At 44.0% G+C, this 17,500-nt stretch overlaps 2 protein-coding genes and 1 long non-coding RNA gene across 3 annotated transcripts in view; 1 reads left to right on the plus strand and 2 right to left on the minus strand.

Annotated features, from left to right (window-relative positions):
• The window catches only part of LOC138968738 (folate receptor gamma-like), a 376,265-nt gene that overhangs the window by 81,511 nt on the left and 277,254 nt on the right, over positions 1–17,500 (minus strand). The window lies entirely within an intron of this gene.
• The window catches only part of LOC138968740 (uncharacterized), a 330,336-nt gene that overhangs the window by 26,226 nt on the left and 286,610 nt on the right, over positions 1–17,500 (minus strand). The window lies entirely within an intron of this gene.
• LOC138968737 (carbohydrate sulfotransferase 15-like) overlaps positions 1–17,500 on the plus strand; it is a 38,876-nt gene that overhangs the window by 19,118 nt on the left and 2,258 nt on the right. The window contains exons 5-6 of the mRNA XM_070341371.1: positions 11,091–11,192; positions 11,690–11,846. Coding sequence (XP_070197472.1) covers positions 11,091–11,192; positions 11,690–11,846 — 259 coding nt within the window. The remainder of the gene's footprint in view (positions 1–11,090; positions 11,193–11,689; positions 11,847–17,500) is intronic.

Below are 17,500 nucleotides of genomic sequence, written 5' to 3' on the forward strand. Positions count from 1 at the left end.
GTTTTAACTTTCTGACCGTGTTTTTAATCCAAACATATAATATCTATATGTTTTTGGAATCAGGAACCGACAAGGAATAAGATGAAATAGTTTTTAAAACGATTTCGGAAATTTAATTTTGATCATAATTTTTATATTTTTAATTTTCAGAGCTTGTTTTTAATCCAAATATAACATATGTATATGTTTTTGGAATCAGAAAATGACGAAGAATAAGATGAAATTGTTTTTGGATCGTTTAATAAAAAAATAATTTTAATTACAAGTTTCCGATTTTTAATGACCAAACTCACTCATTAGTTTTTAAGCCACCAAGCTGAAATGCAATACCAAACCCCGGCCTTCGTCGAAGATTGCTTTGCCAAAATTTCAATCAATTTAATTGAAAAATGAGGGTGTGACAGTGCCGCCTCAACTTTTACAAAAAGCCGGATATGACGTCATCAAAGGTATTTATCGAAAAAAATGAAAAAAAACGTCCGGGGATATCATACCCAGGAACTCTCATGTCAAATTTCATAAAGATCGGCCCAGTAGTTTAGTCTGAATCGCTCTACACACACACACACACACACAGACAGACACACACACACACACACACATACACATACACACACACACACACACACACACACACACGGACACACACACACACACACACACAGACAGACAGACACACAGACACACATACACACACACACACACACACACCACGACCCTCGTCTCGATTCCCCCCTCTATGTTAAAACATTTAGTCAAAACTTGACTAAATGTAACAAGTCGCGTAAGGCGAAAATACAACATTTAGTCAAGTAGCTGTCGAACTCACAGAATGAAACTGAACGCAATGCAACGCAGCAAGACCGTATACTCGTAGCATCGTCAGTCCACTGCTCACGGCAAAGGCAGTGACAAGAAGAGCGGGGTAGTAGTTGCGCTGAGAATGATAGCACGCTTTTCTGTACCTCTCTTCGTTTTAACTTTCTGAGCGTGTTTTTAATCCAAACATATCATATCTATATGTTTTTGGAATCAAGAACCGACAAGTGTTTTTAAATTGATTTCGACAAATTAATTTTGAAAATAATTTTTATATATTTAATTTTCAGAGCTTGTTTTTAATCCAAATATAACATCTTTATATGTTTTTGGAATTAGCAAATGATGGAGAATAAGATGAACGTACATTTGGATCGTTTTATAAACAAAATATTTTTTTTACAATTTTCAGATTTTTAATGACCAAAGTCATTAAAGGCATATGTACGCGCTCCCGTGTTTACAAAGTGTAGTTTGCCCACAATCGATGTCAAATGCATCATAAGGCCATATAATGACGATATGTCGCAATGCGCGGACCATATACATGCATTACAGCTTGTTCTAGCCTCTGAAAAAGTGAGGATGTCAACAAAGACGGGGAGTTATTTCCCTTGCGTCAACGTTTCCTCTGTTGGCAAATCTATAAATAGGACGATCTAGATCAAAATAAAAATTCAAATATCTCAACATTTAAGGGGTCCTAGACCACAATATCTTGCAGGGAACTTAATTTAGCATGTCTCCAGCTGTGGGTAAAGCAATTAGCGTGTATAGTCATCGAGTACATATGGCTTTAATTAATTTTTAAGCCACCAAGCTGAAATGCAATACCGAAGTCCGGGCTTTGTCGAAGATTACTTGACTAAAATTTCAACCAATTTGGTTGAAAAATGAGGGCGTGACAGTGCCGCCTCAACTTTCACGAAAAGCCGGATATGACGTCATCAAAGACATTTATCAAAAAAATGAAAAAAACGTCTGAGGATATCATACCCAGGAACTCTCATGTACAATTTCATAAAGATCGGTCCAGTAGTTTGGTCTGAATCGCTCTACACGCACGCACACACACACATACACACATACACCACGACCCTCGTCTCGATTCCCCCCTCTATGTTAAAACATTTAGTCAAAACTTGACTAAATGTAAAAAGTACCAGACGCTCCCGATTCTAAATGATACTATCAACGCGTTTCCATTCGCCAGACCCAGCAGTACTGCCGTGATGCTAGATTATAATACTGCTGTAGTATCACAAGTGTTAACAGACCCGTGACCTTTATACGGCGCTGTATCATGTAAGTAGGGCAAAGGGGAATACATGACGACAGAGAAATGTCACCGATCCGATCCGATTTATCAGGAGCCACTTTTATTTTTGTGTCACGTTCAAATGAAGTCATTTACAGTATCTGTAACACTGTGCCTACATTTTTGAGGGTGCGTGTTTTAGTTCCTAAGCTAAAACGAACCGAAGACAAAAAGAACTCTCCGACTGATTTTCGAAGCATATTTGCAAAGAACAAAAATTCATACTTTCAAGAAAACTAAAGCAATATCAAATCTGGAGGTTCGAAGGGTCGTGCTTCAGTGGGTGCCAGCTCATTGTGACATAGCAGGAAACGAGGCTGCAGACAAACTTGCCAAGGAAGGTGCCTCAAAGGAACAGTTCACGTCCCAGCTGCAGTACAAGGAAAAAAAAACAATCATCAAAAACAAGAGGAAAACCAGAGCGGAGAAAGATGACTACCACCTGCTCCAACGTGAAGAACAAGTCGTCCTACTCAGACTCCGCACTGGACATAACAGACTAAACCATCATATGGCCACAGAGCTGAAGCTAGTTCCCTCCCCCCTATGTCCGTGTGGCAAGAATCAGACAGCAGAGCACATCCTGCAGGCTTGTCCATGACAGCGCTACAAAAGAAGCTATACGGCCCCAAAGAGGACTTGGAGAGGACAGCACGTTTCGCCCTGCAGTTCGGACTGACGATCTAACAGCGAACGACAAGAAGAAGAAGAAATCTGGAGGTTCAGAAGCCAGCTACTATATTGTTTATCTTGACCACAAATATTAAAAACATGTTAGAGGTGTTGTTAATATTGTGTCGAAAAGTGTAGGAAATTTTGCCACCTTTTAAAACCTGTATTGGATTAAATAATTAATTTTCAGTACAAATATTACGGTTTAAAGCACTTATAAGAAATTCCATGAAAAAGAGCATTTCATTTTCAAACAGGTACACTAATTTTCATAAAGAAAATAGACAATTACAATTGTTCGTGATTTTATTACGATGTTGCACGATCATTCAGGTAGGTTAGCCCCTTTAGTAAATTTTTGTTTTTTACCATGCACATGTCCAGATTTGTCTACAATATATATCTATTTATGATGGTTAATTATTATTCTTTGAGAGTTCATACTTCAGTTCCAAATAATATGTGTATTTAAAATAACAGCAAATACGAGACTGAACATCGGGGGTGGAAGGCTGAACATCCGCCGCCCTCCACCCCCTCCCCCTCCCAAACATCCGGGAAGGCCCCCCCCCCCCCCATACATCCTGGGGCCCCTCACCCCCTTCTCTTTTTTTCGGCAACAACAACAACAACAACAATAACAACACCAACAACAAACTATCCGGTACACATTAAACTTCTTCAGATCGACGTAAGTTAAAACAACAACCGGAACCCAGATGTACATCTTCTGCTGTACATTAATTCTCGTTTACTTATTCTTCCAATCCGATTTCGACCCACCGCCCAAAATGCAGGCACAAAACCAGAACTGTCTTTGTAGTTTTGAGACGAGCATTTGGCTTTGCCTTAGTCGCTAGGGTCGGTGCAACTTACACCTCTTTGTATCACTCAGCCTTGCAGGTGAGGACATAATTATGTCCAGAACAGCGCGGTGCAGTTTACTTGAATATTAGGGTAGGTGATCGGTATACAGTTCAGAGGCATCCTGCATTCTGCCGCGCGGGCACAGAAAATGTTCCCTCTTTATTTTCACCGCGCTGGCAGCAAAACCCCTCACGCGGAGGTGTTTTCAGACAGGCCAGACACAGGTTGTCCCGGAGGTGTATAGAAGACGCGACTGTGCCTGAGTTAAACATTGGCGGGCACATCTCTCAGCCCGGTACACCAACATTTCCCTTCCCTTCACCTCTCTCGCCACCATCCGCCCTACCCTTGGTCTTATAACTATGTGTAAGGATGTCTCGATTCTGTGAGCCTGCATGCATGTAGGAAATTGTAAACCATGGAGCTGGCACGCCCGTCTTTCTTAGCACTCCTCAGCGGTACCCATCCTCAGCCGTGTTTACGAGGTCTTGACCCGCGAATCTTGTTCACCTAGATCATGCCATGATCGCGTGTGATACTGCCTGGCATTACCAGGCACTGCAGTCATCTTGAAATCCCGGCGTTGGAAGGAGTGTGTAGGTGTGTCTTTATATTAGAAACTGAGTCAAGGAGGAAGATATGTGTGTGTGGTTGTGTGTGTGTGTGTGTGTGTGTGTGTGTTTGGGGGTGGGATAGGGGTGGGGGGGGGGGGGGGGCTGCAACATTGCTGCTGTAACACCGTGCCAGGTGCCCTTTTTGAGGAATTCATCTTTTTGTGGTCAAGGTCCTTTGTTTTAGAGTATAAAACTCTGCTGGCTTTTTAGTTTGTCTTTTTTTTTTTCGTTTGTTGTTGTGGACATTGAACGCAAATTTGTTTGCATACAGTAATTTTTGTAAGCTAGGACATTGTTTTTTCCTACCGTTTAGGCAGCTGTACGGCGTTTGTTGGGGAAGTCCTGGAGTAATTGACATCATCAGCGAATGAGCATCTATTTAAAGATACATCCCTTCTCATCATGTGTGTTCACCGCCGCATATGTTTTCAGGATTTAACACGAGATACGACCATTCTTTAACAGAGACACATTCCCTATCTCAACAGTCTGCCTGCTTTTTGTGCTGAGTGGGTGGGGTTTTTTTGGGGTTTTTTTTTTTGGACCTCAGTTGCATGCAGGATGCTTCAAACCATATTTTTTGCCCGATTTTTTTCTCTTTTTCTTTTTTTTTAATTTTTTGAGTCACTTGAGAAAAAGTGACTCTATGTAATCGGTCAGTGTTAGTCTGTCCGGCCGGCCGGCCGGCCGGCCGTCCGTAGACACCACCTTAACGTTGGACTTTTCTCGGAAACTATCAAAGCGATCGGGCTCATATTTTGTTTAGTCGTGACCTCCAATGACCTCTACACTTTAACGATGGTTTCGTTGACCTTTGACCTTTTTCAAGGTCACAGGTCAGCGTCAAAGGAAAAATTGGACATTTTATATCTTTGACAAAGTTCATCGGATGTGATTGAAACTTTGTAGGATTATTCTTTACATCAAAGTATTTACATCTGTAGCCTTTTACGAACGTTATCAGAAAAACAAGGGAGATAACTAGCCTTTTCTGTTCGGCAACACACACCTTAACGTTGGGCTTTTCTCGGAAACTATAAAAGTGACCGGGCTCAAATTTTATGTGAACGTGACTCATTGTGTTGTGAATAGCAATTTCTTCCTGTCCATCTGATGCCTCATATAATATTCAGAACTGCGAAAGTGACTCGATCGAGCGTTTGCTCTTCTTGTTTATATTTTTTTTCCTTGGTCTTTTTCTGTATAACATAATCAACTTTATATTATACAAAACATAAACTTTTATCTAATGTTTAACTCTAATTCCAATAAAATACGTAAGTCTAACTTCTTCCCATACTTAAATTTTCCTATGGTCATTTTTGTTATCAAAATACAATAATTTATCAAATAAATTTGATCGTTTTTTAAATTTTGAGTGGGGGTAGTTTTCTTCTGGTGAATATATTTTGTCAATGACACCGATGTCAATGTTCCCACTGAGATGCAGGTATGTAGCCAAGTGAAAGGATGCTCCTATTGCACGTGCAACCTGGACACGTCTGTGTCGAGGAACCTGATCGTTTAGGCCTGATATTCATTTGGTAAAGTCGAATCAAGTTCACAATATAAAACAAAAATGTAAATATAGGCCTATAACGTTTTGTTTTGCCATGAATGAAACGTTGCAACAAGAAACCATTCTTAGAAGTCTGTCTGGTTGTTTGATTTCGAATCAACTTCATACAGTCTACTACAAGAAGCTCTGGCACCAGCTGAAAAGAAATAAAATCCCGATTGCACTCTCATCTTAACAGACAGCCAATAGCATCATAAACGAAACAACTACCAGACAGCATGTAAACTGACACAGATAAAGTTTGAAATGTTAATTGAAACAGGGGGTAGAATGCATTTAATCTAAAGAGGAAGCAGATTACATGCCAATTAAACCAAATAGGATTCTGAAGGTGCAATTAAACCAGGCGTCTCTTTGACCTACTTCTTCTTCTTCTTCTTCTTCTTCTTCTTCTTCTTCTTCGTCCTGATATGGCTCTGCGTAGTCGGCTGGACGTTAAGCAACAAATAAACAAACAAACACAATCTTCTTCTTCTTCTTCCTCTTCCTCTTCCTCTTCTTCTTCTTCTTCTTCTTCTTCTTCTTCTTCTTCTTCTTCTTCTTCTTCTTCTTCTTCTTCTTCATTGGTTGAAACTCCCACGTTTGTTTTAGGCAGCCATACGCCGCTTTTGCTCTGACATTACATCTGGATTACATGATCTTTTCCGTGCGCACTTGTTTTTGTGCTTGCGTTTACACACGAAGGGAGTTAAGGCACTAGCAGGACTGCACATAAGTTAACCTGCGAGATAGGAAAAATCTCCATCCTTAGCCAACAAGGCGCAGCCCGGATTCGAACCCACGACCAACCCCTGGGGAGGCCGGCATCTTATCCACTAGGCCACTGCGCTCGTCTGACCTGCCCTATCATAAGACGAACTATCGCGATGAAGCGAAATGCAACACATGTGAATACCTTTAATAACAGGAAGTGCTTCGCGTTTTTAAATTGTAGTTCTGTTATTACTATTATTATTTTTTTTTATTTATTTTTTTAGATATCTCTGATTCACGATCGAGGGATTCGGAGTTCGAAATAAAACATTTAACAAAGCACACACACAAAATTGCTCCGCTATCTAACACCTAAACATGCTGCCATTGTACAAACAATCTTTGTCAGAATTATTCTGCATCCGCTAAAGGAAAGGTTAACCTGACCAGGATGTTGTGCCGGAATGTTTAAAGGTACCAGGCAGGTTTCATGGTATTAGGCCATTTTGATAGTCTCAGATTTGCTTAGTCTTTTAAATCCATATCTGTGAGAATCTGCTGTATTTGTTGTATTAACATGCAAACTAGTTGTTGTTTAAATACTTTTTTCAAAATAAAAGTTGAATTTTTTTATAATGTGTTTATTTATGTGCGTGTGAATGGTGGCGATCGTCAAAATACGGACGGATGAATTTACTTTTGCCACAGCATCACTAAACAAAGAACTAAATTCCAACACACACATGCACAAGTATCAATGCTGTTGTGGTTGAGAGTGCCAGAACACATTGAAATGATTGTTTTTCAACAACAATCGATATCCATAACACAAATTCTAACTTATACTAGCTCCGCAAAAAAAATGTATGGGGATTCGGATCTGTCCGTCCGCATGGCGATATCAAGAGCATCGAAACTAATTGTGATTTCACAGGACAAAAACACAAGTTTACCTAATTTTGTATACTGTAAATACAAGTTTGTGCACCCTTGAAGTGAGTTATAATGTTGCCGAGGTCAATTTGCCCTTGATCGAGGCACGGTGACCCGAGTTTCAAAGTTGCGATCCTGTCCGTCTAAACAATGTAACGATCGCCACATTTTTCTTTTCATTCAAAAACTAACCGTTTGGGGAGGAAGTGACCTCACGTTGTTTTACGTTGACGCTCGCGCTCGACAGAAAAAGACCGCAACAGTTTTTCAGTTAAAAAAATCGCAAAGTAATTACATTTTCTGAGGTTTTCTAGTGTCCGTCTAGTAACAATCGCCACTCTAACGATCGCCACTGAGTGTTGAAGTCACATTTAACTCCATTTTCGACTGTTTTAAGAAACTATTTTGACGCTCAATCGTCACGTTTCAGTGTCGAAACACGTACTGTGCATTTGCAATCAGCCGGTGTGTCCAAACTGAAATGCGAGTGATGCCTCGATTTGTGGCGATCGCTCACGTGGTTGACGGACAGAAATACCTTCTTAGGGGGTGGGGGAACAGTTACTCCTCCATACAATAATGGTGTTTACAAATGATTGCAAACTTGTCTCTTTATAAACTGTTCAGACATGTCTTCTCTTCAATAATTTTCAGTTTTGCTCGGTTTGTTAATCAGGAGCACCCTGCAGTAAATGTTTCATCTGTGACAATGCTCGAAATGTTGACGTAATTCCAATGCCCATATCCTTCTCTTGTTACCTCATCTAGCCAAAACCATTGAAGATAGAAAGACATTTATTGAACAAACTAGATGCACAACACCAGTCTTAACACGTTTTGGTCTTACATGTATATGAAAATATTGATGGCCAAGGAATGGTTTGAAAAAAAAGACGGTTTTTCCCTTCAAAACGGTCTAGGTCTGCCGGAAGTCGTATTTTTTCAAACCATTCATTTGAGAATCAATATTTTGATATACATACAAGAACAAAACTTGTTAAGAATGATGTGGGGCATATTTTTTGTTCAATAAATGTCTTTCTATCTTCAACGGTTTTGGCTATATGAGCTATATGCATGCATAGGATGACCGTATTGCTTTTTTTGCGTTTTCAGGGTATGCCGCTTTGCGCCTGGTTTTTAGATATAAATAAGGACCAGGACTATAAAAAAAATTACTGTTTTTAGTTGTAACAAACTCACTTTGTTGGAAAAACATGTCCTTTGAATTGTGTGCCAACATTTATTTTGTAGAATTTGAGTGTGTAAATAGTAAATTGCTGAACACAATACTGTGAAACCTGCCACCATCCTTCTGATCTAATCTATCACGTACAAAACCACAGATCGGTCCACTCTTTTACACGGCATAAGAGGATTCTTTCTCATTTCAAAATCTAACAAAACTGGCAGCTTTCTGTGCAGAGCGAGCCTTTATTTCACTTAATTGATTTGTGCAGATTGACAGAGATGTCAGTCTTGAGATTAATTCAGCATGACGTTACCACTGCACAAAAAGCAACCATACTTTGTGCAGATTGACAGAGATGTCAGTCTTGAGATTAATTCAGCATGACGTTACCACCGCACAAAAAGCAACCATACTTTGTGCAGATTGACAGAGATGTCAGTCTTGAGATTAATTCAGCATGACGTTACCACTGCACAAAAAGCAACCATACTGTTGACTTTTGGAAAACGTCCAAGTGGAGGAGTGCTTGTACCCTAGGTAAAAAGCCTGAACGGATATTATCTGGGCTGAGATGCACGAAGCGAATATGGGTTCCACCCAAGTAGTTGAAAACCAGCCGCGGGGTCATTTTGGTTGAAATCACACACAAATCTCAATTTCAACCAATGCGATCCCGCGCTTGAGTACCGCCCAGTTGGGTGGTACCCAGATTAGCTTCGTGTACCTCAGCGGCCTAGGTCAGTGACGAGAGAGCTCACAAGGTAAGGACAGTGCCTTTAACTAACTGCACTCTGTGATGTATTTCCTGTTTGTCCTGGTTAAACTATGGCAGGAAAATGCAGGGGTAATTTCACAGCTCGTGAAGTTGTGTCTGGCGCACTGGGAATGAGCGGGAGAAATTACGAGAAATTTGAAAGCGTATCCGGTCTGCTGCATTCGTTTGTTCTTCCCGTAGATAGGCATGTACCTGTCAGAACAGAACCCAGGCGGCAGTGGGCGTAAACATTAAGAACAGGTGGAACAGGCACAAAACAAAAGTTTTCCACAGTATGAATAAAATGAAGACTTTAGAGGGTTATTTACTGAGCATTCTATGTAAAAACAAATAGGATGTAAGTAACCGAGTGCCCGATACACTCGAATCACCTTTGGAGGCAGTGAGTTCGGGCTAGTAATATATTAGCTCCATAAGAATCTCCTGTTGCTAACTCAAACGTTTGCAAGAGCAGTCCAGGAAACAACAGCGGCCAGCCCCCATCACAAACAGCTCTCTAATGGCCTGTCCAGACACTCCCGGCCGACCCTGTCCACATTTGACTTATGCTCAAAACGGCGCGCCGCAGCGTGCTATGATCGCGAAGCGTTATTTGCAGAAGAATAGCGCGTGTTCTAATTTCTATGACACAGACATAGAACGACGGAAATTTGACCAATCAGAGCAAACCAGAGCGATGACGTCAGCCGCTCGCGGCGCGGCAGTCGAATGCAACTGAACCTTCTTGTCAGGTGACCCGCTCCACTGATACTGCGTTGTGAAAAGAATCGTCGATGTGTGGCCACTCGGCAAATCCCGCGCGACGCACAAAACGGCCTGCGGCGCATAGAGCGTAAAACGGCGTCCAAGTCTGGACAGGGCTTTAGACTCTAAATCTGACGGGTGCAGTGATGGCGCTAGTATTGTTTCAAACCGGTACGCAAACTTTTATGATGTAAACAGTCCAGAAAAAAACAGTAGGCTGGTCATTGGAACCAGTTAGAGTCCAACTCAGAGTACTGGATTTATTGTTCTACCAGCAAAAAACAACAACACCCGGTAGTTCTAAAAAAACAACCGGTAAGTCAAACCGGTAGCCAATTTTGTTCCGGTAATTTCTCGTTTCAACCAGTAAAATACCGGTACTGATTACCGGTTAACGCCAATACTGGGGTGTGCTGTCTACCGACGAATAACGAATGAAAACGAATCGAATATTTGTGTCCTGTAGACTATTAACGTAGAGCCCACGCTCAAAGCCGGCAGACAACTCCATCTTTGCACAGCAGGGAGACTATTACGTCACACTGTCACACATGTATATCAGAAGATTTATATTTTGTCCGTTGGTTGAATAAAATGTTTCACAGGAAAGAAACAAAAAATGGGACAGTTTTAGGTACACAATTTACTTTTTCATTGTTATAATTTAAAAAAAAATCAAAAATCATTTGTGGGGAAATCGTTTCTGCATAGAAATAGGTGTGTTGCTGACACTCGTTGGTCCTGCAGTCTAACAAGGAGAGTTCTGACGTCACATGAATTTGTGTATTAATTGTGTGTCATTTTATTGTGCAGTATCAATTTCCTTGCTTGTAATGATATAATGCATTATTGTGGTTTTTTTATCGTTGGATTTTTATTTTCAGGCGATCCCCACTTTTCAAGCTTTCTGCGCAATTTTAACAACGCGTCGGGTGTGATCCATAGATCGCTGGACAAGGGAACTAACTATCACCGGCGTATTGTCGGTACGTGTGTGTGTTTGTGTGTGTGTGTGTGTGTGTGGGTGCGTGAATGTGTGTGTGTGTGTGTGTGGTGTATGTGTGTGTGTTTGTGTGTGTGTGTGTTTGTGTGTGTGTGTGCGCTTCTGAATTGTCGATTTTATCTCGGGAACATTGCTTTTGTGAATTTCATTTTCAGGAGTATTTGCGTTGTCTGCTCCACATGTATAGACATTACCATATGTATGTAAAATCAATCTTTTTGCTGATTATAGTAGCGGAATGGATGGCTTTTTGAGTCGTATATGTAACTGGTTTTACAATAAACAGCCTCGTCACACAGATCTGCACTCAAACGCATCTGATTGTTGTTGTTGTTTTTATGACGGGTAGTACAGTGCGCAGGACACACAGTTAAGGGCGCCTTGCTTAAACAAATGTTGTTGTTGTTTTGTTTTACTTTCCGAAGTGTTTTTGCCAATTATGTAGTCATTTGGTTTCTGTTTGTTTGATTTTTTGATCAGGAGACGGGTCGCCATCGTATTTCTTCGACAATCGCCATTGGCAACTGATACCTGGAAACGAAGGCTGCAGCGAGCCACGGGTGACTGTTGCCAGTCACATACATCACCTGTACCCTCAGGCCAGGATCATTTTTATCCTGCGTAATCCTGTGCACAGGTCAGTGTAGCCAGTCACATACATCACCTGTACCCTCAGGCCAGGATCATTTTTATTCTGCGTAATCCTGTGCACAGGTCAGCGGAGCCGGTCACATACATCACCTGTACCCTCAGGCCAGGATCATTTTTATCCTGCGTAATCCTGTGCACAGGTCAGTGTAGCCAGTCACATACATCACCTGTAGAACTCTACCCTCAGGCCAGGATCATTTTTATCCTGCGTAATCCTGTGCACAGGTCAGTGTTGCCAGTCAAATACATCACCTGTACCCTCAGGCCAGGATCATTTGTATCCTGCGTAATTCTGTGCACAGGTCAGTGTAGCCAGTCACATACATCACCTGTACCCTCAGGCCAGGATCATTTTTATCCTGCGTAATCTTGTGCACAAGTCAGTGTTGCCAGTCAAATACATCACCTGTACCCTCAGGCCAGTATCATTTGTATCCTGCGTAATTCTGTGCACAGGTCAGTGTAGCCAGTCACATACATCACCTGTACCCTCAGGCCAGGATCATTTTTATCCTGCGTAATCCTGTGCACAGGTCAGCGGAGCCAGTCACATACATCACTTGTACCCTCAGGCCAGGATTTTTGTAAACCCACTCTTGCAAATTTGCATACTTCCGCAAAAACGTAAAACTAAGAAACCAAAAAAATGTAACATGCTTAGTTGTGCTTGAAATTGCACCATTTCGAATTCACATTTCATGTTTTCCCCTTAACCCTCCCTCGAATTCACATTTCATGTTTTCCCTTAACCCCCCTCGAATTCACATTTCATGTTCTGGGACAGGCGGATCTTTCTTAACCCAGTGTGGGATTTTCAGTGGGGCGACCACCCCCAACCCAGCGCGTCCCCGGGTGGCGGATAGGGGAACGGTCTTCAGATATGGAGATCAGCCGCTTGCGGCCGCGGACCAAACTGGCGGTGTTTCCTACCAGGGCTCCATCGTCCATTGACGGGACTCATCTAATGCGATTAGTGGCGCATTAAAACCCTAGCTCCGGGTGGGATCCCGGCAAATCCTCCCCCCTGTGCTCTCAGGGTAGGACGTACGGGCCATGAGCTAAGGGTGAGGTAACCCCGACAGAAAACCCCGAATGCTGAAGACGGAGGACCCGGGCCGCACGGCGCATTCTAACAAACCACGGGTACACGCGCTTACGCAAATGATGACACAATCAACCAGCACAGATGGAAATGGCGCTCGCCCATTGAGGACCCCCCAGGGTGGAGCAGCGTCGGGTCCCATGCCTCAAAGGGACCCAGCCCCAACTACTGGAGGTCCCTCCCGTCCGTCTTGTCACGCCAGGGGACGCGGGAGGAGAGTGATTGGCACCACCACAACCAGGAAGAAACCCAGTCAGCAGCGACCTTTTCAGGTCATGCACTGGAACGCAGAAAGTATCCTGAACAAGAAGACAGAGTTGGAGCATATCCTGCATGAGAAGAACATCAACATCTGCTGTATTCAGGAGACGCACCTGACACCCCAAAAGTCCTTCAAAGTGAGAGGCTACCAGTGCCTTAGGTCCGACAGAACAGACCGAAGCAAAGGAGGAATCCTGACCCTCATCAGGAACAACATCAATGCCTGTTTGATAGAAACGCACATGGAGGACTCCGAATATCAGGTGATTCGAATCCAGACGAAGACAGCAGAATTCCATCTTGTCAACTTCTACTGCCCCAACGATAGACACCTCGCCCTTGACACGATCCCCGCAAAGGCCTCCAACTTCATCGTGGTGGGTGACTTCAACAGTCATTCACAGAGTTGGGGATATGACCACTTGGATCGGAGAGGAGAAGAGGTGGAGAACTGGCAGGACGACAAAGGTCTCATCCTTTTGAACAGTCCCTTTGACTGCCCTACATTCTACTCCAGAAGATGGCACACTACATCAACTCCTGACCTAGCCTTCTGCACGGAAGACATGCACCAGCTAACCAGCAGAGAGGTCGGAGAACAGCTAGGTGGAAGTGACCATCGGCCAGTCTTTTTGACCCTGGGCATGGAGTCCTGCACTGAAGCTTCCATCTCACGGTGGAAATACAAAAGAGCGAACTGGTTCCTCTTTAGACACCGCACCAGCGAACTCACCAAAGACATCAGAGTCGAGGGTCGAGACATCAACATGGTGGCGAAGGACTTCAACATGAGCATCCTCAGAGCAGCGCGTGAGTCCATTCCCAGGGGTGCCAGGAGAGACTATGAGCCCTACTGGAGCAACGAATTGCAGGAACTGGATGATGATCTGGCAGACGCCAGAAGGGAAGCAGAAGTCAACCCGTAACAAATAACAACATCCGCCTCCAGGAAGCCAAAGCCAAATTTCTCAAGAAGAAGCTACAGGCAAGACGGAGAAGCTGGCAAGAGAAAACAAGCTCTCTGAACCTTGAGAAGGATGGCAGAAAGCTCTGGAGGCTTACCAAGCAGTTGAATGATGAGAACACCAGCAGAGGAAAGATCACATTAGAAGAGAACGGGAAGGTGTTAACTGGAAAGCATGCTGCCAACCAATTTGCTGAAAGCTATGCAGCTGAGAGCAACCTCCATGTTAGCCCCGAGAAACAGAGAGAAGCAAGAAGAGAGAAAAGAGAGAGACCTGCCAGACAGTCGACAGTGGACGCCATGAGTCAACCACTCACACTCCACGAGCTGCACTCAGCTCTGAAAAAGTTAAAGGCGAAGAAGTCCCCTGGCATCACCAACGAGATGCTAACCCACCTTGGTAGTGCAGCAGAGAACAAGCTACTCGAGGTCTTCAACAGCAGCTGGCAAGAAGGATCGCTACCACAACTCTGGCGAGAAGCGATCATGATCCCCATCTTAAAAAAAGGGAAGGATCCAAAGAAGGCCAACAGCTATCGCCCAATCAGCCTCACCAGCTGTGTTGTGAAGACCCTGGAGAGAATTGTGAACGAGCGCCTCGGGTGGTACCTGGAATCCAGGAACCTCCTCGCCCCTGAACAAGCTGGATTCCGACAGTTCCGCAGCACTGAAGATCAGGTTACTTACCTGGCGCAAGAAGTTGAAGATGCCTTTCAGGAACAGAAGCTGGTCTTCGTCACCTGGATAGATCTTCAGAAGGCCTTTGACAAGGTCTGGAAAGATGGACTCCTTGTAAAACTGCTGAGGAAAGGCGTGTCCAGCAACATGTACCAGTGGATTCGCTCCTACCTCTATAACCGCAGGGCAAGAGTTAACGTCAACCAGACCAAAAGCAAGAAGTTCCTCCTATGTCATGGCGTCCCTCAGGGCGGAGTCCTCTCCCCCACACTCTTCCTTTTCTTCATCGACGATCTGGTGTCTGAGATGCCCAAGGGGATCAAAGCTGCTCTCTACGCAGACGACCTTGTGATCTGGTGCAAGGAGGAGCACGCAAGTACTGCCACCTACAGAATGCAGCAAGTGGCAGATAGGCTGAACGCATGGGCAGAAGATTGGTGCGTCTCCACCAACAAGGAGAAATCCTCCACCACCCTATTCACACTGTCGCCAAAGCAGAAAGCCGGAACCATTAGGCTTGGTGGAACTCCTCTGAGAGAGGATGAAGAAGCAACGTACCTTGGTGTCACCTTTGATAGACGGCAGACCTGGAACCACACATTGCACAGGCAGAGACGAAGGCCCGGCGCAAGCTAGCCATACTCAGGAAGCTGGCAGGTACCACCTGGGGAGCGAACGAGAAGATACTGAAGACAGTATACCAGGGAACAATCAGACCCCACCTCAAGTACGGCTCTACAGCGTGGTCAACCTCAGCCAAGACAAACCTGCAGACCCTCGACCGTGTACAAAACCAGGCTCTCCGACTCATCACTGGTGCAAAGAAATCCACGCCCATCAAGGAAATGGAGAAGCTTACCACCATCCAACCCCTCTGTCAGAGAAGAGAAGCCAAGACTATGGTACAGGCCGAGAAGCTCAAGTGCCTACCCGACCACCCCATGAAGCACAGACTGAGCAACCTCACCAAGAACCGGCTCAAACGGAGCAGTTTTGTACACGAGAGCAAGAGACTTTCTCGACAGTACAGGGAAGTCCTCCCACAGAACACTCTACCTCTGACTCAAGAAGAAGAGGAAACCCCCAAGGCAACAGAGAAACCAGGCATCCAGATCTGCACAAGTGTTCCACATGTTACCTCAGGAGAAGATCAGAATCACACAGCTTGACAGGCACTCACCTTAGCCCTGATCGACGAACAGTACCCAAAAGAGGCGTGGATCCATGTATACACCGATGGATCAGCAACTAACGCCGTGCTCAATGGAGGTGCTGGCATTCTGATCCAGTTCCCTGGGGGACATACAGCTACATCCAGCGTTGCCACTGGCAAACACTGCACAAACTATAAAGCAGAAGCAGAAGCTCTCATGCAGGCCGCCTCCTTGGTTCAGGACTCCGCAGACCCTTGCTACCAAGTTGTCTTCCTCTCGGACGCCCTTTCAGTCCTTCAGGCCCTAGAGAACCACAAACTCCCACAGCTGGCCAAAGCATTACAGATGGTCAGACAAACCAGAAGAGTTGTTCTCCAGTGGATACCAGCACACTGTGGGATACCAGGAAATGAAAGGGCAGATGAGCTGGCGAAAGAAGGAGCCGTAGAAGACCAACCTGAAAACAGTGTCAGCTTTAGTGAGCAGAAGACAATCATCAAGGCATTGATGAGGCCAAGGACAAACAGAGATGACTACCACACAATGTCCAGAGAGCAGCAAGTCAACCTCATCAGGCTGCGTACTGGCCACAACAGGCTCAATGCTCACATGAACCGAAAGTTCAAGCTGGCGCCATCACCAACCTGTGCCTGCGGTCAAGAAGACCAAACAGCGGAACACATCTTACAGCGATGTCCCTTACTAGATGAGGAACGAAAAGAAGTGTGGCCGTCACCAACTCCCTTGCAGACCAAACTATACGGCAGTCGACAGGAGTTGGAGAAAACGACAACATTTATCACCAGTGCTGGACTGATCGTGTAACCTCTGCGAACGCCAAGAAGAAGAAGAAGAAGACATTTCATGTTTTCCCTTAACCCCCCTCGAATTCACATTTCATGTTTTCCCTTAACCCCCCTCGAATTTGAGGGAGTTTGGCCTTTCTTCATTGCCAGTCCTGGAAGTGGGCAATCTTAGGAAAACATTCTCTTATCGTCTCACGGAAGTTAGCAGTAGTTATGTCCCTAGTAGAGGGAATGAAGTCTTCACCTCAATGATCAGCGCGAAGATTTGGCTTCAGTTTGAATTTTCACTCTGTTCAACTGTTGTTTGCGATTACAGGAATGTCTTTGGTAACGGGAATTGGCAAAACACCGACATTAATTGTTTTATTGCAAATCGCCGATATGTCGTCTTTTTGGCAGAATCGACGACTTCTTTTCGGTAAGAGAAAGGTACTGCCAAGAACTTCCTTATGACTTCCAAAATTTTCCCCAAAGTCTCTGGCTATTATTTTTGGACAATTTGCCGAAGAAAATAGATCATAGGATCATGCCTGGATTAGATGTTTTACTGCGCTTGTCTTAGCCGGACTTGTTTAGCGAACTTGATTTAGATGTGCACGTGCCTGAACTACAGACCCGGAGGATGGCATTGCCTGACACCGCATCGGAATACAATACATTTATTTTTTAATAATA

This window comes from Littorina saxatilis, linkage group LG6 (assembly GCF_037325665.1).
Source record: "Littorina saxatilis isolate snail1 linkage group LG6, US_GU_Lsax_2.0, whole genome shotgun sequence".
Taxonomy (NCBI): Eukaryota; Metazoa; Mollusca; class Gastropoda; order Littorinimorpha; family Littorinidae; genus Littorina; species Littorina saxatilis.